This window comes from Cynoglossus semilaevis, chromosome 17 (assembly GCF_000523025.1).
Source record: "Cynoglossus semilaevis isolate Cse_v1.0 chromosome 17, Cse_v1.0, whole genome shotgun sequence".
Lineage (NCBI taxonomy): Eukaryota > Metazoa > Chordata > Actinopteri > Pleuronectiformes > Cynoglossidae > Cynoglossus > Cynoglossus semilaevis.
The window spans coordinates 12,273,264-12,294,508 of NC_024323.1; the positions used below are offsets into that span (position 1 = coordinate 12,273,264).

General features: G+C 42.0%; 3 protein-coding genes across 4 annotated transcripts in view; 1 reads left to right on the top strand and 2 right to left on the bottom strand.

The window, feature by feature from the left end:
* Positions 1-11,950, bottom strand: part of ep300b (EP300 lysine acetyltransferase b) — a 24,158-nt gene extending 12,208 nt beyond the window's left edge. The window contains 18 exon segments of the mRNA XM_025064278.1: positions 751-869; positions 1,407-1,593; positions 1,720-1,968; positions 2,346-2,894; positions 3,171-3,323; positions 3,425-3,510; positions 3,644-3,721; positions 3,903-4,086; positions 4,172-4,289; positions 4,422-4,550; positions 4,681-4,780; positions 4,906-5,145; positions 5,264-5,377; positions 5,603-5,883; positions 6,973-7,007; positions 7,627-7,806; positions 8,638-9,254; positions 10,960-11,950. Coding sequence (XP_024920046.1) covers positions 751-869; positions 1,407-1,593; positions 1,720-1,968; positions 2,346-2,894; positions 3,171-3,323; positions 3,425-3,510; positions 3,644-3,721; positions 3,903-4,086; positions 4,172-4,289; positions 4,422-4,550; positions 4,681-4,780; positions 4,906-5,145; positions 5,264-5,377; positions 5,603-5,883; positions 6,973-7,007; positions 7,627-7,806; positions 8,638-9,254; positions 10,960-11,053 — 3,513 coding nt within the window. The 5' untranslated portion in view covers positions 11,054-11,950.
* Positions 11,951-12,110: 160 nt separating this feature from the next.
* On the bottom strand, positions 12,111-19,958 carry xpnpep3 (X-prolyl aminopeptidase 3, mitochondrial). Of its 2 annotated transcripts, XM_008330253.3 has the most exons (11): positions 19,287-19,932; positions 18,790-18,912; positions 18,206-18,393; positions 17,814-18,033; positions 17,531-17,715; positions 17,132-17,194; positions 16,602-16,715; positions 16,409-16,494; positions 15,961-16,144; positions 15,674-15,794; positions 12,111-15,578 (listed from the first exon to the last, which is right to left on the bottom strand). In XM_008330253.3, exons 1-11 carry the CDS (start codon positions 19,351-19,353, stop codon positions 15,412-15,414), a joined length of 1,518 nt encoding a protein of 505 aa, XP_008328475.1. In that variant the 5' UTR covers positions 19,354-19,932; the 3' UTR covers positions 12,111-15,411. The 2 variants fall into 2 exon arrangements, with proteins under 2 accessions (XP_008328475.1, XP_008328476.1); XM_008330254.3 differs by lacking the exon at positions 12,111-15,578 and having other exon boundaries at positions 15,895-16,144; positions 19,287-19,958.
* Positions 19,959-20,039: 81 nt separating this feature from the next.
* st13 (ST13 Hsp70 interacting protein) overlaps positions 20,040-21,245 on the top strand; it is a 3,837-nt gene continuing 2,631 nt past the window's right edge. The window contains 4 exon segments of the mRNA XM_025064325.1: positions 20,040-20,196; positions 20,609-20,748; positions 21,043-21,091; positions 21,203-21,244. Of these exon segments, the coding sequence (XP_024920093.1) occupies positions 20,639-20,748; positions 21,043-21,091; positions 21,203-21,244 (201 nt within the window). The 5' untranslated portion in view covers positions 20,040-20,196; positions 20,609-20,638.

A 21,245-nucleotide genomic window follows, 5' to 3' on the forward strand; every position in this document is an offset into this window, starting at 1 on the left:
CTCACCTCTGACACACTGCCAACCTCAACACTGACACACTAATACTACTACTGGTGAGGAACTGAACCAGGAAGCTGACGATGGAATAGAAAGATGAAAACTACATGAAAATGCTTTTTCTTCCCCAAATAGCTCAAAACAAAACTGTGGAGAATGCAGATGATCAACATATTCAGGTGATAAATAAAAGCAATGAACTCATGAACACCTGCAGGTTTTTGGTCAATGCTAAAGACGTGGAGTGACATACAGATCAATACTTTTGTTTTTGATCATGTGTGTCTCAGTAGCTACCACTTGAATTCAGCTAGTACTAGACCACAATATGTCGATTCTTAGAGTATATCAAACTGACTTTGAATTAATTACATTATAATTTACTTTGTTTTTTTGAGTCAAAGCGAATGCAAAAAGTTCAAAAGAGTCACTGCTTTGATTTATGTATGACGAGAAGTTTCAGGGAAGAACGAAAACTGAAACACTGTAGCACATCCACACAAACACACACACACTGTGTCCTACGTTCTAAGGCTCTGACATGCAATCAAAAAAATATTCTGTAAGGTTAAAAGAACTAAACTGATGAATGAAATGTTCTGATGACAATGCAGGAAAAAAAAACAAAAACAAAATAAGGCAATGGACAAAATAAAACAGAAACAAAATAACTATTTTAAGAGGAGTTGAAGCAAAATGGCAGCCAGTGCAGTCCCTTACCAGGTTAGTTTTGTTACTAGTTCGAATACGTACGGGTATTCCCAGTAACTGGGGGTCCACCGGCTGACGGAAGGGAAGTGATTCGGGGTCCTGCCGGTACAAGGCCTCCAGGGTGGGCATCAGAGCCTGACGCAGCTCCTCAGGCTTAAAAACTAGAAAAAGTAGAGACAGAAAAACCAATGGAGAGACTGTGCAGTAGAAGGCATTCAATACTACGGTGTACGGTGCCACCTGACCATGTAGTCCTCTCTGATGATCTGACCATTCTATAGGAATTTCTATCTATACATGTTATTGGAATTGATCTGATTTTCTGTTGGAAGGACCTGGAACCTGAGTTTAAAAATAAAGATGGGAAAAATCAAGTTCATTTACGTGGTCAATGTTTGGGACACAGACATGATTCTGACACCAACCCATGTTTATGCTTCTTCTTAACTGTGTTTTGTAATGGTGTTCAAGGCACGCAGATGATGAAGAGACAACCACAAATCTGGTGCTGGTGCTGTAAAATTCCTATTTCAGAGCAGCCTTTGCCATTCCTCCTCTTCCCCTAAAAGTAAAGGGTTGAAAGCAGCTTTGAAGAGGCTGCCGTAATTAAATTCTTCTAATTTTCAGCACAAAAAGATGTGAACTTGATGTCAAGTGATAATCCTACTCATCGAGACACGGGAACTAGTCAAACCTACCTTTCTTTTTGCTTTGACTGCTGGCTGGGGAGCTGTTGGTGGCTGACCCCTCCTCTTCTTCTTTGGGCTCTTTCTTAACCTCAGGCTTCTTGTCGTCACTCGTGGCCGCAGACGATGACACAGAGGACGACGATGTATCCATGGGTTCACTTTTACATCCGCCTGCCAACGGCTTTTCCTCCTTAATCTGATAGGATTTAATTGTCATTATATTAACAACCAATGGAGCTGAATGCCAGCCATAAAGCACTACAGCTAATTAAAGACTTTCAGGCAGAAAACCAGGATTGAATTCCTTCTAGAATGCTTTTACCTCAGGTTTGTCTTCCATCTTCATGTCACACTGATCTTTTCCCTCCTTCTTCTCTTTCTGCTCCTCCTCCTTTACATCAGTTCCTTCATCTTCCTCTTCCTTCTCTTTCTTCACTTCCATTTTAACATCTTCCTGGACGGGAACAAGTTCTTCTGCTGGAGCATGCTGGGAGCTGGCATCAGTACTGCTGTTGACTGATGCTGGAGAGGACGTCTGGCAATCTGTGGTCACGGAGGGCTTTGCAGATGGCTGAGTTAGAGACAAAGGTCAACAGAGGTTTAAAGGTTTCATCAGGGTCAAATCTAATCATGGTGAACATTTGTCTTTTATGGAATTCCATTTATGATCATTTCACTTTTCAAAATAGCTTAAGGATTAAGTTATTTTATAAAATGTATATTCTAATTTATGTGCAATTAACAATCCCAAAAGTTTTTCCCATTCTCTTTCTTTTCATTTCTGTCTATTTTTCAACATAAAATGGAAACAAATCTTTCTGGGTTTCTTTGTAAAGCACTCGACATGCGTATGCCTAAACTAGAACTAACAAGATCAAATAAATTACAGCTTGTTAAACCTGAATTACCAGGAAGCTACAAGCAGTGACAGCGGGATGATCTACTCACTGGGCTCTGCAGCTGCAGTGGTACATGGGCATTCTGGTTCGGGGCTGAAGAATTCTGACCCGACTGTGGGACTGAGGAAGCCATGCTGCAGAGGGTCTGCTGTGGCTTCTCCGTCTTCACTGTTAGCCCTGATAGCGGTTGCTGTTGGTGTTGCGACGTTTGGTGCTGCTGCTGCTGCTGTTGTTGCTGCTTCTGTTGTTGTTGTTGTTGTTGTTGTTGCTGCTGCTGCTGCTGCTGCGGAGGTGGAGGCAGCTGAGGCGTGTTTGGCGTCTGTGGCTGTGGAGTCTGAGAACGAGGCAACGCTGGCGGTGTTTGATGGGGTTGTGGGGTTAAGCTGCGAGCTGGTGACGGGGAGTTTGTTCGAATGGATGAGCAGTGAGGATAGGAGTTGGGCTGGGTGGGCGTGGATGATGGAGGCATGTTGGGTAAAGGCCCAGCTCCACCAGCACTACCAGGTCCCATAGGGGCTGCAGAGCCTGGAGCAGATGAAGCAGACTGTGCTGCAGGACTGCTGGCTGGAAGAGATGGTGGCACTGACATCTGGTTTTGCTGAAGAAAAGAAAAGAAAAAGAAATTAAACCTTTCTTAATGATAATAATGATACTAGAAATATGGCACACAAGACTCACATTTCTAAAATAGTTATATGTACTTATTTGTGAAATTAAAACAAGAATAATATGCTTTCCTTCTTAGCGGTAAAGTCAATGTTCATGCTTATTTTTATTTTTCTATTTTAGTTGAGTCTAGTCAGTGGACACTGTTGGAGACTGAAACATTTCGTCTCACAGTTGCTTTTTTTAAGTACTAATACCCAGTATTCACCTGTGGCACTGCAGTCTGTGGCCCTGGCTGATTCATGCCCACTGAAACAGAATTAAGTCCAGGACTGGATCCTGGAAACTGGCCTTGGGAAAGGTATTGGTTCTGTAATTGTGTAGAATTGGGCTGACCCATTCTTGGTGCACCCATGCCCATCTGAAAATAAAATATCAACAGTTATGTTAATACGAGATTCCAAATTAATTCCAGTCAAATGTATGGACTGACAAAGTGCTTTTAACTAAAGTGATACCAACCTGGTTTATTGGAGCACCAAGGGGAAGAGGAGGTGTTGACCTTTGACCCATTGCCTGCATCCCCATCTGTCCAAATTGGTTCATTCCTATGATTAAGACAGGACACCAACAACAAATAAGACACACAAAAAGAAACAAAAGATGATTTCAATGTCAGCTGATGATAAATTAGGTTTAAAAAAAAAAAAGAAAAAAAAAAGACAACAGTCTCCGGCGTACCTGAGGCGTTTTGCATCCGGTTGACTATCTGGTTGGGTCCAGCTGGTCTGATCATGGACGGATCAGCATGTGGGCCATCTGATAGGTGATGAAACAGAGATTGTGTCAAACGTTAAGAGATGTTACTAATTTCAATCTATTTGCTTCTCTGCGTCTCATGAACAAGCTGTAGATGAAGGTACGTGTTTATATGTATATGTATATATGTACAGAGAGGAATGTGAGGACGGTTTTAAAACAGGAAAGTTTGTTTGTTTACTTGAGGTTGGCCCTGGAGCCATGGTTGGTTGTCCCATGCTGGGAGGCCCTTGTGGGGGGCCTGTAGAAGCTATTCCAGGCTGTCCTGGCATCATGCCCTGCTTTTGTAGTCTTGTCTTCCTCTTTTCCTCTAGCTCCTTCTGAATCTTGTAGATCTTCACTGCCAACAACTGGTAGTACTCCTCCTAGAAAAGATCATTTCAATGTTATACAAATAAAACTGCTAACTGTACAATGTTGATTTGTGTTCTGCAATTAACTGGCTCCTACCCTACTGTTGGCCGTTTCATACATGTCTCCCTCTACTTTTCGTGCATACGCCACTAGATTCTCCATCCGCCGATCCTTAAGCGCGGCTGGATCAGGAGTGGGAAAGATGGCTTGCACACTGCACACAAACAGGCAAACCAATGCAGAGAAAACACTTTTAACATATTTACTATTGATGTTAGAATAGATAACATCCAGTTTCAATAGGGAGGTTTAATTTTGGCAAACTTGTGTAACATGGTAGACTCACAGCTTGTGAACAAGGTGGTTGCGTAGGTCCTGTGTGATGTCTTCATGCCAGGACTTTCTCATGCCTGCAGTGGACGGAGGAGTTGCTGTGGGCATCGATCCCAAGCTTGCCAGACTATCATTCATCAAACTGAACAAAAGAGAGAGATGAGAAGAGGACTTAAATATCAGCCACCAAAAACAACACATTCTTCCTGTGACGTGACAGGCTGGACTGCCTACATTTACAAGAATAATCACAGGGAAAAAAAGCCCCGTACCTCTGGGCATTCAGGCTGCCGTGCAACATGGCGTCTGGTAATAGGCTAGACGACTGGTTTGGAGGCTGCACGCCACCATTTACTCCCATAGTGTTTCCACCTGGAAAAACACAGTAGTTGGAGTTGTGTTACAAGAACAAATGCAACAGTATTTTTAATTCAAGGTGGGGGTTAATCTCGTACACATACTCAAATACATGACATGACATGTGGCATCAAACAAACCTATGTTCAAATTTCTCATTCCAGGCTGCCCCTGTAGTCCCTGGTTTGGCAAGTTAGTCTGCTGCTGTTGCTGCGGGATCTGGTTGCCCTGGTAAGTGAGACCTAGTGCTGCATAGGCCCGTTCTATCGAGCTGGGGTCAATCTGATTAGGAGGGTTCAGGTTTGGAGTGCTTGACTGTCCACCAGGGATTCCTGATCCTAAAGAATTCACTAAACCAACTCCTGCACTGTTGAGTAGAGCTGCAAGCAAACCAGAATGGGAATATGAGAAAAATGAAAAAGTCACAAAAATAAAATAAGGGATAGATCACATATTTTAATGGATAATGATCCTCTAAAAATCACATCCAACACTTACGTTGCTGATTTCTCTTGTCGCCAGCATTTTTCAGTGGCAGACATACAGGACAGTCGTGTCGTGTGCAATTCTTCCAATGGGAGATGATCTGTCTGGATGAGGCACAGTGTGCAACTAGAGAGAAGGAGGCAAAAAAGTGTGAATGTGTACACAACAGGAACAAATGTGTAGAATAGAAAAACATATGGCAATATAATGAAAGCACTATAAGAGAATGTTTTTCATTTTTCCCCTGCAATATAATGAAAGCACTATAAGAGAAAGTTTTTCATTTTTCCCCTCTATATTCTAACTTGTGAACTTAAAACAACAGTAAACGGGACAATTCAAGAGACCTACCCTGGCATAACTTGCCAGCCTGGCAATGAGTCATGTGATTGAGCACATTCTTCATGGTACGACAGTGTGGAAGGTTGCACTGCCTCACTTGACCGTTGGCTTGCTCTCGGCGCTGGCATTTGTGCGCGTGGAGCAAGAGAACTAGCTGCTGTTGAATCAGCTTTCGCTTTTCAGGGTCTGCAGTAGGGGGCGCAGTGCCGGGACCTGCCCCTACCGCACTGAGCCCAACCTGTGCCCCTCCCACTGCTGATGCTGCTGCTGCGCCAACGGACACACTTCCAGTTTGGAGGCTGCACGCCACCATTTACTCCCATAGTGTTTCCACCTGGAAAAACACAGTAGTTGGAGTTGTGTTACAAGAACAAATGCAACAGTATTTTTAATTCAAGGTGGGGGTTAATCTCGTACACATACTCAAATACATGACATGACATGTGGCATCAAACAAACCTATGTTCAAATTTCTCATTCCAGGCTGCCCCTGTAGTCCCTGGTTTGGCAAGTTAGTCTGCTGCTGTTGCTGCGGGATCTGGTTGCCCTGGTAAGTGAGACCTAGTGCTGCATAGGCCCGTTCTATCGAGCTGGGGTCAATCTGATTAGGAGGGTTCAGGTTTGGAGTGCTTGACTGTCCACCAGGGATTCCTGATCCTAAAGAATTCACTAAACCAACTCCTGCACTGTTGAGTAGAGCTGCAAGCAAACCAGAATGGGAATATGAGAAAAATGAAAAAGTCACAAAAATAAAATAAGGGATAGATCACATATTTTAATGGATAATGATCCTCTAAAAATCACATCCAACACTTACGTTGCTGATTTCTCTTGTCGCCAGCATTTTTCAGTGGCAGACATACAGGACAGTCGTGTCGTGTGCAATTCTTCCAATGGGAGATGATCTGTCTGGATGAGGCACAGTGTGCAACTAGAGAGAAGGAGGCAAAAAAGTGTGAATGTGTACACAACAGGAACAAATGTGTAGAATAGAAAAACATATGGCAATATAATGAAAGCACTATAAGAGAATGTTTTTCATTTTTCCCCTCTTGTGAACTTAAAACAACAGTAAACGGGACAATTCAAGAGACCTACCCTGGCATAACTTGCCAGCCTGGCAATGAGTCATGTGATTGAGCACATTCTTCATGGTACGACAGTGTGGAAGGTTGCACTGCCTCACTTGACCGTTGGCTTGCTCTCGGCGCTGGCATTTGTGCGCGTGGAGCAAGAGAACTAGCTGCTGTTGAATCAGCTTTCGCTTTTCAGGGTCTGCAGTAGGGGGCGCAGTGCCGGGACCTGCCCCTACCGCACTGAGCCCAACCTGTGCCCCTCCCACTGCTGATGCTGCTGCTGCGCCAACGGACACACTTCCCACTGCTCCAGGCTGCTGCTGCTGCTGCTGCGAGGGCTTGTGACAGAGGACAGAAAAAGATTAGACAGAAAAAGGAACCATTTAGAACAATTTCCCCAAAAGTTATTAGGCTATTTCTTACGTCTTCTTTTTCAAAAACCACTCCAAACCAATCTTTTTGCAAACACCCATACTGGATTATTCCCAGGTTTAATGCCCCAACCTGCTACCACGTAACATGCTAGTTGATCTTTATCATTTTAGTCTCACTTCTAGACAGAGAGTGACAGTGAAAGTCTGTTTTAAAACATTTCTTAAACCAGTGCTGTAATTACAACCAGGAGAATCACATAAATAATTATGTCAGTTTCCTTAAAAAAACAGATTAAGCCTGTGGTTGATTATAACCAAATTCAACAGGGACACTAAATGACTCCAAATTACAACAGACCATCCACTGTTGTTTAATTACATCTATGAGCTAATGATGGTTACAATCAACAACCTGCTGGACCAATGAACTTAGGAGTTAGAGCCTGCAGACCTCTACATGGCCCTCTCCAGAATTAAATATAGCTAGTCAAATATTAAATGATCAAGTATCAATAGTTATACTGACTGATGGTGACTTTAAAATGTCCTCGCATGCATCAACAACAACAAAAGAAAATCTTACCATCCCAGGCATGCCTTGACTTTGTGGCACCTTTTTGTCCATGTTGAAATGAGCAGCCATGTTGTTGGGCAAGCCCGCTTTATTCTGGAGCTGAGGGCCCAGCCCTGCTCCAGGCAACCCCTGGCTGGCAGACTGGCCGTATGGACCACCATAGGGGCCCGCGTTGGCCATCATATTCATCTGGAAAAACGATAATTAGGAAGACAGAGGAGATTGAGAGAGAGTAGTGGTGAAAGGAGAGGCAAAAAGACAGAGAGAAAAATTATCAAAGGAAGAACAAAACAACAAATATAAATCAAAAGGTACATTCCACTACCAAACATAAGTTCAATCAAATATGGAAAAGGTGAATAGTTTTAGAAAAACAAAATCTTTGCAAAACAAGTGCTAGCAATCCTATTTTTGTGTGTGGACACTCATTTCTCCTCAAATCACAAAGCTCACTAAAGCAAGCCAATGTAGAAATCTTCCTATTAATTTAATTAGGATGTTTCAGCCTAAATTATTTTACTATTGGTGTGCATATAAAAAACAAATTAAGCAGTGAAAATGTTTATCATACGAAGGTACTTTGGCTGAATCATACTTGTCATAGTCAAATAAGTACCACTGACATGAAACCACATAATACACACACTGGTTGCAGCGTTTTCACTTGTTCAAAATAAATTCAGATTGTGAAACATATGTTGTCGTATAGAGGTTAACCAGCATTACCACAGAACAAAAGTATGATGTGTCATAACTGCAAGTTTACACGCTTTAAATAAGTGATACAGGTGTATGTTCTAAATCAAGTCTGAAATGAGTCACAGGCAATAAACCAATCTCACTTAGATTATAGGAAAAAACTAATTGCCAATTTTTTTAAATAAAATAACCCAGATGGTTATGTTTTAGACACACCTGATGGAGACGCATTTATCTTTATTTAAAAATGTAGTCTTAATCAAACAATTGTTACTGACTGCTATAATGCTTGAATTAGATTAGCTGGGGAAGTCTGCTTACTTTGGTTAGTGCTCCTGGTTGCTGTGGTCTCATCCCGGCCTGACTACCAGGTCCCATTGGTTGACCCCCTGGTTGTTGCTGCATCTGAAGCGTTTCTGCCAGTAAGTTACCACTATTATTCATGCCTGAATTGCCAGGGTAACCCATTCTTGATGAACCATTCATTACTTGTCCCCCCATTAACCCTTGCTGTTGCTGTCCAGTGTTGCCTTTCTGGGGACCCATCATGGCCGCTGCTCGGTTAAGAGCAGTCAAACCTCCAACCATCCCAACCTGCTGCATAAGTCCAGGTTGCTGCTGCTGGCCCTGGGGTTGCATGCCTGGAGGTCCACCAGAGGAAACATTGACACCTCCCATCAACCCCATGGAAGCCCCAGGTGCTGTGTTGTTGGACGTTGGGCCACCTTGCTGTCCTGGCGCCCCAGCACGCAAAAGTTCAGACAGCTGTTTGTGCTTTGCAGCAGCATCCTGGCCTCCTACCACACCCAACCCAGCCCCAATGCCACTGAGAGTAGTATGGAGTTGGCTAACATCCCCTCCATTGGTTAGACCCAGGTCCGAAGAACTGATGAGCTCATCTGGGAGGTCATGCTCCAGGTCCAGGAATGAACCAAAATCTAAACACCAGGGAAGAGAGAGAGAGAGATCTTAGGCTCTAAAACGACAACAACCAACAAACGTCGAAAGTTAGTGTGCAAAGAATTTTGTTTTTAAGTATTTAAGAAAAATCTTAAAAGCATATACACAAAAGACAAAATATTATTATAAACTTATTAACCAATAAGCCAGAGGCTACATCTTAACAGCTGCACGATCAGTGGCTGACTTGAACAACCTGGATGTCTTTTCGGGTTTTGGTTTGAAGTAGAGCCAAAATAGTAAAGTGAACACAGTGGGGTCATGGTGAAAAGCCACACAGAGTAAATGTTAAATACCTAGATAGATTTGGGATTTATTCATGTATAGCAGAGAAGGACTAGGGTCAGGGTAAAAGTGGAAGCATATTTCTATATTCTAGAGTCAACATTTATTTTGATTTTGACAAAAAAATTATGGTGACAAAAAATATTAAAGAAAATATATTAAAATCGACTTCTTATATGTAAATAACAAAAAACTATCCTCAACCAGGACTTCTAAAATAAAATTGTAAGCAGTGTTATGTGGGAAATTAAACTGAAAAACTTTGAAGATCGTACGCAACTAAGTAGCCTGATAAGTTATGTCTATTTACCACTAAGGTGTAGAGTATTTTGGTCACTTTGTGAAAATTAATTCCTTTGCGTTATCAATTAAATCACACTGAAGTACAGAACCATTCGAGTGCTGTGCTCGGGTTAAGTGGTGCTGCAAAAAGTGCAGCGCAGTGTCGCCGTGTTAGTCAGACAATGGGAGAACAAGAATGGGCTTCGTCGGCAACACAGTAACGATAAACGTAGGAGTTTTAGAAGAGTCACGGTGGAAAATGTTTCATATTATTGTGTCACACGTGTCTTTAACTTTATTGAAATAAATCAGTACTGTTAAAATTCATAAACAACTCGCATTTTCAACGGGACAACTGTTAGCGCAATTCAATTGAAGTGTCGAACAATAGCTAGTTGCGTTTCAAATACAACCGCTCAACGCAAACGGTTATATTAAGAGCTTATGACACTTTGGCCTCACTAAACTCATGAAACCAGACAAAGTAGAAGAAATAATTGTGAAAAGTTTGTATAAACTAGATTCTAGCTCAGAAGTTGACCAATAAGCTTAGGTGTATTTCCTTGCGTAGCCTGTTACCGTGCACAGCTGAGCCGGTCCGCTGGGTAACTAGCTAGTTAGCTCATCACTCCGTTACTTTCTCCAAAAGCTGTTTTAGGAAGAACATTTGTCAATTCGTTTATAAAGAACACCTAAATTTCAGTGTCCCACGCTTTTGTGGACTTCTGCTTTAAGTACAACAACTTTTGAAAGAGGTAGAGAACTTGGAGTAAAGTGGAGTGATTCGACTCTTCCATTGTTTGGGAGGTGGATGTTGTAGTTGTAGCTAGTTAGCCCGTTGAGGCTAACGCATCAAAACATTACTGCCCCGGCTCATGCACGACTTAGACTTTAATTTTTAAAACTCCAAACTGTTAGGCTGAACTTTTCGGAGGATGTTTTCAACGAAAACTACCAACATGGTTACATTTACAGTTAATCGTTAATTATAGACCACCTATGCCTCAGACCAACTAAGTTGCAGTGCAACTCCGAGGTACTTCCTTACGATACAAACAACACTTTAAGTCAGTAAAAACTTTGTCTTTTGTTAAGTAATGCATGCAGTGTATTTACCGTTTCCATCACTGGTAGACACCGATAGAGCTGGGGAGGACAGCTTGGGCCTCTTGGCAGAAGGCGGGCCGGACTCCAGGACATTATCGGCCATATTTTTTGACGAATTAAAAAATGTAGTAGCTCCACGAAGGGCAAAAGTATCTCCCTTATTTCCGTCTCCTTGTCTTGTCCTTATAAAATAAATTTCTGATCGTTCCCCCACCGCTTGGGGGACGGCAGGGGAGAAGACAGCGAAGCTCAACTCCTCTCAGACTTCTCCCTCTCGGTTTATTCCTCTCTGCAGATATCAATCCCCCTCCCCTGACGGAGATTTTGTTTCTTCGCAGATTTGAAGAGGAGGAGGTGGGAAGGTGGAGTCGGCAGAAAAGGCAAGCGTGCGGCCCTCTGACAACCTCATGTAGCCTCCTCTCTACGACACTAAAGTGTCCCGAGATCCTTCCTCTGTGCTGCACTTACTCCTGCGCGCCATAGTCGGCGGAGAAAGCATGTACTTCACCCCCGAAGCGATCCAGTAGGAATTCTCGGCGTGTGTAAGAGGAAAAAAGAAATTGGGATCCAATATAAATGGAACCAGGATGCACTTCCTGTGATAACTTTTCATGCAACAGTTACAATCTCTTTCACCTGGGCAGACACTGCTCTCAAAACCAAAAATTCCTTTACGTTCCCGAACCAAAAAGGCAAAGGTATGGCGTGGAGATCAGCAGCGGATTAAAATACAGTTAAAGTCTAAGTGGCACTGTCAACACTGAGAGAAAAAAAACAATTTGCATTGTTTTAGTAAAAGCTGATGGACGGACGGATCTGCAGTGATGGACACACGAGTTACAAACTCGCGATCACACTATGGCAATTGTGTTTTTTCCACGCACGACTTTACTTTTGCGTGTGCATGCAGGCTCAACTGTGCACTTCGTGGTGGAAGGCACTGGGTCATAAAGAACAGACTCGTATTGCACATTTGGTTGTTGCAACCCTTTTGCGCGATTGCGCCCAGCAGTCTGTTGGGTTGCAATGGTTGAGAATGGACAAATCTCACGGGGAAAAACAGATTCGCTGCTTCCGTGCAGCCGCTTGTGGCTTACACTTTCAAGATAGTATTTCAAGAAAAATCAAAGCACTAATTGTCAATCAGCTGGGTGCCAGAATGATTCAGTTACTTTTATTTTGCAGAGGACGGTATTTGTTCTTCTGGACAGGTTCCTTGTCAGTCCTAAAATATTAGATAATGCAAACAGTAATGTCTACATGTCTATATACCTCTAAACATTTATGTACTTGTCAGTCTCTGGCTGCTGTTGGACGTCTTGACCATGCACGCTAATAGAAAGCGAAAGCTCCGAACAAAAAAAACAGGAGCTCATGCGAAAATGTGATGAAATGTGACGGCGGGTCACTCAGCAATGATGGCTTTTTCGGAAGCGCAAAGCTCCAGGTCGGCACAATGATGTTGTCACCCTCATGAAATATTTTTGAGCAGTCAAAATCCTCTCATTGACTCTTTGTGATGGAGGTTGCCCCCCCTTTGCGTTGATCCAGGCAATTTCCACCTTCTCTTTAAAGCCGTCTGTCTTTCCACCTCTCCCTTCTGCCCGGCAGCAATTTATTTATATAATTGTCTATGCGGACTCTTTCCTTCCTCCGACACGGACACATAATGATATTTCATATTGGTGTTTTCTCCCTTTTTCGCTGGGTTCTCCTTGCTTTTACGTATCGCTCTCTTCCGCCTCCCCTCTCCGTCTCCGCTCCGCAAAACACCCCCTTCCTTGGATTTTTCGGAGTATTTCCTTCTCATGCATGCATATGTGTATGGATATATATATATAAATATATGTATCACCCAGTCGCCTCTTCCCTTCACTCCCGTCTTATCTTTTCGTTGATGCTTTCGCTCTCTTGGATAACACGGGCAGGTTTGTCCGCTCTCTTCCCCCACCGGCGGTTCCCGGAGCGGCTGACTTCGGTCGCCGGAGTCGCTCCTTCTCTGGGTTATCTCCTCCTGTTTCTGACGGTCTGTCCGCACAAACAAAATGGCGGCTTGTTGTTTCTACTTCTCTGATACGGGGGGAGGGTTGGAGGTACAGCAACATTAGGCGTGAAGGGGAGGGAGGCAGAGGACGGAAGGAGAGGGGAGCTCGTCTTCGTAGGTGTTCGGGATTGATCGGAACCCAGGTTCGTCTCGGTTCGGTTCTACTCTCTGACAGCAACTGCCTTCTTTTATCTCTAGGGGCCAGTGATGCCCTACGTTTACCGACTACAGTAGCACTAATAACTAAGTTACAACCTTTACTTTTACACACTTTTCAAACTATAACTTGTATAACTGTGAAAAAAATAATGTGTGCAAGTATTTTTTTAAAGGCTAAAAATCCTTACGTCCCAGTGTCTACTTCTACTTGGAAAAATATTAAAACACAGGTGATATAAAGTTATGGGGATTAGTTTATAAACCCCCCTGCATTTCTTGAGAGGCTTCAGGAAATGAAAAGTTAACAACAGGAAGTAGCAATATTTGCAAAACAAGTCATGAATGTACCAGCTGATATCTGAATCCACACAAATAAATAAGTGGTCAAGCACGTAATGAATTTAGAGATGGGTACAAAAAAACTCCATCAGTTTCACATTGACTGCCCGTTGTGTAAAACATTTTCCCCTGGGAGATACTGTATATAAAGTTTATGTTTACAGGGGAAAATAACCTTTTTGGATGTCTTTCATAAAAATAGTTTAAAAGAGATTGACCAAATCAAAACCCAGAAAAGTTGCAGATAGTGGGATTATCATCAATCATCATTACTACCCTCTGACACCAGACTTGTTTGTGGTATAGCCTTAGAGAGGCTTGTGTGCTATGCCTCTTCAATAATTTATGATGGGATGAAACAAAAATGGATTTGACTGATACCAACTTCTACATTAGAGGATCATTTTAACTGAAAATATGAGAGGAGTGACCACTTTTTGCTCTTGAAGAAACCACAGTAACCAAAGGTTATACCCGATGAGCGCTGAGCAGACTGCGAATTTGACCATACGATGAGGTGAAACAAATGTGATGCTAACAACATAAACATTAGTTCAAGATTTGTTTTTTGTTATAAAAAAGTGATATTGTCTACATATTATATCATATTCAGATAAACTACCCTGTTTGTTTTTTCACATGATTCTGTGAGAGAAAGGGATGGATGGTACAAAGTTGAACTTTAAAGAGTACGCGACCCCAAGGTCATTGTTATCTGACGTGAAGACTCCTCTCACCCAAGATTTAAAACAACAGAGGCCACTCGACAACAAGGAGCACAGTTTGGAGGAGGCCGGCAGCTGAAAAGAGGATAAAGGAGGACTCCAGACTGAGACCAGCTGAGAACCTCTCTGTAACATTCGTACCGTCTGTTGCTCTGTACCTGCTCCATCTTGCACAATTAAACTTATACATTTTTAACTCCATCTTCGGATGTATTACTTTTCAGTGAATACATTTTTCTTTTAACAGTTTTCCTCTGGCATTCCAGCCCATTCCTTCTAAGCAGTTCCCTTATCAAGCCCTTAACTACGGGGATCTTTTTTTTGTCTGAATGAAAGCACATGGGAAATAATCTAAAAGGACTAAAATTACCTTAGAGGCCCAGTAGTTTTGTCATCAATTCTATGTTATTTGTGTCACAGTCAGCGTTTTGCTGCCTCACTCAATGCAGCCACTCATAAAAAAAATTGTATTTATTTAAACGTGTCAGTCAAGAGGAACCAGAGTAGGACAAACTAAATAGATTAGATTTTCAAGAAAAATATATTAATACATACAATTTAAATACAATTTTCACATCTTCTTTAAGAGGTTCCCTAGTCCACACATTCATCCACAGAAATAGCATTTATTCTAACACACTGATGTAGTAGAAGCTGCTGATGTCAGCGTGTTCCTTTTGTAAAATCTAGGTGTCCAAATGTGGAGATGTTGGACCTTCCTAATCTTGCGGGCCTGATTTTTGAACCATCTGCTGCATGTTGGTGTATAAGACATTTACTGACAAGTGAATTGTAAGTAGCATATTAGGTAACTGTTTCTTTATCACATTAAGGTGGAAATGTTGGGTAATTGTTGGTTTTTAAAATCCCCAAAAGTAGAGACCTTACAATAGCACCATCACAATACTGAACATACATGTAATCAGGTAAATAAGGCATGTTTTTGTTTTGCTTGTCTTGTGTGTAGTTGTTTGAGAGGAGGACATTTAAAGTATTCCGTTCAACACCATTGTAAAATTACATTTTAAGATCACATCACAGATTTGCAAGACAGTGATGAGCTCAAACGGGAGTTGCACTCACACCTTTCATGTATCTGGACCCTGAGCTTGATCAAATGCAGAAGGTCAAAATCCACAGCACACTCCCACCTCCTGACACTAAGGCTGACTTGGTCTTTCCTCGCTCTCTGTTCTATCTCCGGGCACAGGCCTTTTCTACATCAGCAATGGTCTTTGGTGCCTCGGAGGACAGAATGAGCGGTCCTCCCTTGTCTCTGATCACCACATCATCCTCAATTCTGACGCCCAGTCCACAGAAACGTTCTGGCACCTGTTCATTGTCCTTGCCGATGTACAATCCTGCAAAAAGTAGAAAATGTATGACATTACAAAGAAAAAAAATGGCAGCTGAGATAAATCACCCAGAGTTAACTAAAACAATAATTCAGCCGTACCTGGCTCTATGGTAATGACCATCCCTGGCTGTAAAGGCTGTGAGCGGGACAGTTCAGGAGTGTCATGGACATCCATACCCAGGTAATGTCCAACATGGTGGGGGCAGTAGCGTCGAGCGGCCTGTGCATATCAAATATACAAATTAGTTTCCACAAACCACCATTAAGCCACTTTTTCCAGATAAATGTTTGCATTTATAGCAGTAAAATTAATGGTGCACCTCATCTCACAGGTACTTAGTCCTTATTAAATTTTTCTACCGTCATCATTTTTCTCTGATTATGACCTTTAGTACATCGGCATCACTGGTGCCAGCATCGACAATCCCCAGCCTCTTGAGTTGCCGTCCCAGCAGAGAGAGCATTGTACTGTAAATATGATCCAGACTGACACCCGGGGAACACAAAGACAAACAGCAGCGCTGAACCTCCAGGACTGCCTCATACAGCTCAGCCTGGGCAGGGCTGAATCTGGAACAGACATTAAATGCACGTGAAAATACACAAATTCAGCAAATCAGTAAACTATGATTAACAATTAACAACAACCTAAAGTTAGGTTAAAACTTTGTTGTAGTTTATGGGTCTTTTTATAGTTACTGTTACTGAATGCAAATTACTCTTCTTTATGTTTCATACCCAGCTTCCAATTATTTAAACCCATGAACTTCACCAGGTTGTTATACCTGGAACACCTAAGAAATATATTCATATGTGAATGGCTATCTTACTTACTTTCCATTTACTGGCCATGTTCGTGTGATATCACTGACATAGCCAAAGTATTCACAGCCACCATCAAGTAGCACCAGTTCACCATCCTGATGCAAAACAGGAAGAGGAAAAAAATAACCAAATTACCCATATAAAAATGGTCACTTACTCCTCCTTATATGTATGACTGTTGAGCATGCGTTGTATTTCATACCCTTATGATTTGATTGTTGTTTATGTAATGTAAAGTATTGGCTCGGTTTCCTCCAGCAACCACAGGTGGATAAGCCAGGAAGTTGGCGCCATGGATCCGACTCTCAAAATCAAACTGGAATGACATGAGATATTACAGAGATAGAGACAAAGTGTGTGAGTGTGTCTGAAACAGTGAGTGACATTCAGTGAATGAAAGAAATATTTGTGCCTTTTACTATGGAACTGAAGAAACAAAACAGCAGCCAAATCTTGATTAATCACAATTAACCATGACTATTCAACACAACTAAATATGACAAAAAACATTTGGGGGCATTTCTACCCTGGGCTGTCCATCTGTGATTAAGACTCAGTTATTTTAAAGTGCAACCTTTATTGTTAACCCCAATGTGGAAGAGTTGATTACTTCTGCATTGACTGAATAATCAAAGACCTTTATGGTCACATTAGTGTCATTAATGAACCTGATCAATAAACTAAAAAGACAATAATAGCAATGAAGTAAGATAAGTAAACATTTCCCATTACCTTGGCATAGAGCACAGCTTCATCCACCTCTCCTTGAGACAGAGCCATGGTCCTCCTAAAAGCCTGAAAGATAAGAGTTTGTTTTAGAGCAGGTGAGTCTTTAATCTATGGAAAGGAAGTGTAATCTCCACGAGGAGAGATAGTTGTCCAAGTAGAGACACCAACTCAGAGAGCTAGTTTATTCAGTTCATAATATAGTATAACTAGGAATTAGATGTTCATTCTACATACATTCTATAGGACACCAACGAGTGGTGAAGGGTTTTTCTTTCTCCTTCAGTGAGTTAGATTATGTTCAAGTCCATCAGCAAACTGGAGATTTGAGTCCTTATTGTATGATGAACAGTTGCTTAGTGGTTAGCACCGAGGCTTCAGAGCAAGAAGATAAATGGTGCCTACTTGTGCTGTGATGCGACCCGCTTCTTGCATGAGAGCCACTTCTGCTGAGCTTTTGAGGGCCCGAAGAGAGTGTATGAGGGGCCTTGGAGAGTGGGGAAGAGGTCCCGCCTCCATCAGAGGACTGACACAAGTCTGGTGGAGTTGAGGGTTGACAGGCTGAGAGTGATCGTACCAGAGCTGAGTGCCTGAAAATAGAATGGTTGTGGGGGTTTATATGTTATTTAGTTCTGACGAGAGGCTGTGCTCCTAGACATGGCTCCTCCCTCTCTCATCATTTACGCACCTTTAAGGGCCTTGAGCACGATCCCCAGTTCTTCCGTGCTATGAACTCTCTCTATGCCAGTCAGAGCAGCTGCTCCATCCTTCCCTGACCGAGGTCCATCCCACAGTTCCCTCCCTGGGTCTCTCCGAGGTACAAACAAAATGGACTGATCTGGTCGTCCATTCCCATAAAGAACCAAGGCACTGTCCGGCTCCAGGAAGCCACTAAGATAAAGAAAATCCTGTGGGATATTTAATACCAAGTTATTTGGTGTAGATTGAAGACTGCAAAGTAAAAAGCAGTTTTACATGCAATTGTAAAAAAAAAAAAAAGTACTTAATGCTTGTTTTAGTTTGCATTTAAATACAGACAAGTTCATGAAATAAAACAAACGCATATAGCTATAGCCACACCTGGTTCTGGTGAAAAGGGTAAGGGATGTCATTGGTCATGTAACGAGTGGGATGAGATAAAATAATGACCACATGGTTGATGGAGGAAGAGGATGGTGCCAGTCTCTCCGCCTGTGCCTCGATGAGAGAGGCCAGACGCTGTCTGCGTAGTTCATACTCTGCCTGGCTCAAACCTGGGGTCACCTCACCTGTGAAATGCCACACACATATGTTCAGTATGGATCTCTCTATTTCTGATTCATATGTTACATTTGATAAAATTGGAAAAAATAATCCTTTGCCAAATTGGTTTTGTAAAATGAGACAAATTTATTTCAGTTCCTTTCTTGGGATCGCTTGGGGAATGGTTAAATGAAATGAAGTAATTACACAGCCAAATTAAGGCGGTCGACATTCAAACGCAGTTATACGTTAAAAAAAAACCTCTTGTATTCTATAATTGTACAATGCATGTAAGAAATAAACATAGCATTATTGGTGCAGACTAGAAAGAGTTTAAGATTTCTTATTCCACTTAATTATGTACACAGCATGCTGTGTTTGCTGCCAGGTAAATCTGACAAAAGTATTGTGAAAAAACTCACCATGTTTAAGGAGGTGTGGATGTGTAAAAGGGCTGGGCTGACCCAGGTAACGAGGTGGAACTGTCTTTGGTTTCAAACCTCCTGGTTTCAAAGAAATGTTTTTGTGCCAGCACCAGACACACCCTGTAGACAGAAACACTGATCACATACTGGAGTCACAGCCAAATGTCAGGAGCTAGAATATGTGAATAATAATATTTGAAATAAGTTTTATGTTCTCAGCACCCCCTGCAGGCAAAGGTGTAAATAGATGATGTTTACAAACAGAAAACATTTAACTCCATATTTCATTAGATGTAAAAAACATCTTTAACGTTGGTGAAACATGACAAAAACAGCCTGAACATAGCATGTTTTCCTTTCCTGTTAGTCAACCATTAACCATTGTGGCCTTCCATTGGGTCACGACCCTCCATTTGGGACATATTGTGTCAAAGCACAAGAAACATTAAAGACACATAGCCAAAAATACTAGGATGTTGAATAGTTGGACCGACCTGTGTTCCTCTGTGGCCGCAGCAGCCGGACAGCAGACCTGATCAAGCTGCTGGGTAAAGGCAACATAGTTGCTACAGCTGGAGGACACAAGTATCACCGCATGTCGTCCAAATATGGACACAAAATGTAAGGTGCCAGAAAAAAACAGTGTTCACCTTAAACTGAATATTTACACTAAGATGTGTGTTTATGCGACTAACAATTAAAAAACGCGTTTACTCCAATTTACACAGACAAGACAGGTACCGTCGTTAGCTATTGCTTAAACCTTCATTATAGAGCATGGATACGGTCTTTCTTAAAAGTGGGATTTTGTTGTCCTCAGTTTGGCTTTACAGGCGGATGCACCTTGGTTCCGCATACTTTCCTAAGCGCTGAATTAATACTTTCATAATATCCAGAAACCTTAGTGAATAGGAAGCTTTTATAAAAATAAAACAAGATTAAACTTGTTGTAGTCCAATTGGAAAACGTTTCACTTACACAAACTAGAACACTATTTTGGTCAAGTGTTGAGAAAGCAACTGTGAGATGTACTGGCGGTGACAATGATCCAGTGACCATTGATAAAATGGCCAGGTAAAAGCCTCAGAAAACCTGGGTTTTACCAAATAACAAATGTAAGCAACCTAAGAGTCAGTAGAAGTAGAAATCGGCAACAACGGATGATGACGGCGTTGAGCTTTTTTTTTCTTTTCTCATTCAGCACAGTATCTGACGACTGCCTGAAACACATACTCGGGGCAATAATACCCGTAGATCTGATGGGTCTGTCTATCAAGTTGCCTGAATGAAAACAGAGAAGCGACACTGCTGCCACAGAAGTGAAAGCAAGCAGCGGAGTAACTCGTTTATTGCTGTCAATTGTGATTCCTCTTTGGAGCTCCAAGAGCTTAGATCATCGAATAGGTGCGTCTCATTTTCAACACTGATTAACGGCTCTGGCTTCATACGCATCTTTGTTCATGTCGCTCTTAGCTGCAGCTACAGCTTTGCTACCCTCCATTATCATGCGTCAATTACACCTCACGTCACTGACACAATTACATTTCTAGAAACTTCTACGATGTCGAAATTTAGACACTCTTAACACATCTGCATGTTGCTTTACTGTGTGTTTTCGATATATGATTATGTGTTTGTGTGCGCGTGTTGGGGTTTTCCTGTTTAAGGTTGACAAGACTTTCATTCACTCGTGGCTGTTTAGCGCAGTTAGCTTAGCATCAATTCCCTTAGCATTGGTGACTGTGTGTAAACACACCACACTCTCTGTAAAAGCTGTTGATTGTTGTTTCCCATTTCCGCTTTCCTCCACTCCCAGCTCACTCAGTGCTTAACGAGACACAGCACCATGGATCCACGGAAAGTGGCTGAGCTGAAAGTTTTTGTGGAGATGTGCGAATCCAACCCGTCATTGCTGCACCTTCCAGAGATGAGTTTCTTACGGACATGGCTGCAGAGGTCAGTGCTCTTGCATTGATAAGAAATGCCACCACGTTGCAAACATAAGGCTATCATTGGAACTTCTGCAGAACAACGATCCTTGGTTTACATGTTTTTATTTTGTTAGAGATTTCAATCCCACAGAATTTACTAGTAAGATTAATTTATACCACTACTGTACATTTTAACAGTTGAATTCTGTGCCGTGGTAGTGTAACAGAGCTCACCTGTAGTAACTTTATTTAGCTGTTCAAGTTGCTTGATCTTTTAAATTACTTTTGTTACATATTTCTTTGTATTTCTATGTTGTAGCATGGGGGCAGTCATCCCACCTCCTCCCAAGACAAAGGGGTCATGTCAGGTGAAACATGTTGTTACTTGCATTTAATATAAAAACATCGGTGAAAATTAAGGTTCAACTCTAAATAATTGTATCAACTCAGGCTGTAACAATGTGTTCACTGGTTTTCAGGGTTGTCCCTGTGGTCCTGGAGCTACATCTGCTCCACCTCCCA

What these genes read in the sequence shown, in the direction of transcription:
- xpnpep3 (XM_008330253.3), bottom strand. Translation starts at nt 19,353, where the DNA reads ATGTTGCCTTTACCCAGCAGCTTGATCAGGTCTGCTGTCCGGCTGCTG. An exon ending in ACAACAATCAAATCATAAGG is followed by an intron (nt 16,495 to 16,601) that starts GTATGAAATACA and finishes GTTTTGCATCAG; the next exon opens with GATGGTGAACTGGTGCTACT. An exon ending in GTGATGCCGATGTACTAAAG is followed by an intron (nt 15,795 to 15,960) that starts GTCATAATCAGA and finishes TGATATGCACAG; the next exon opens with GCCGCTCGACGCTACTGCCC.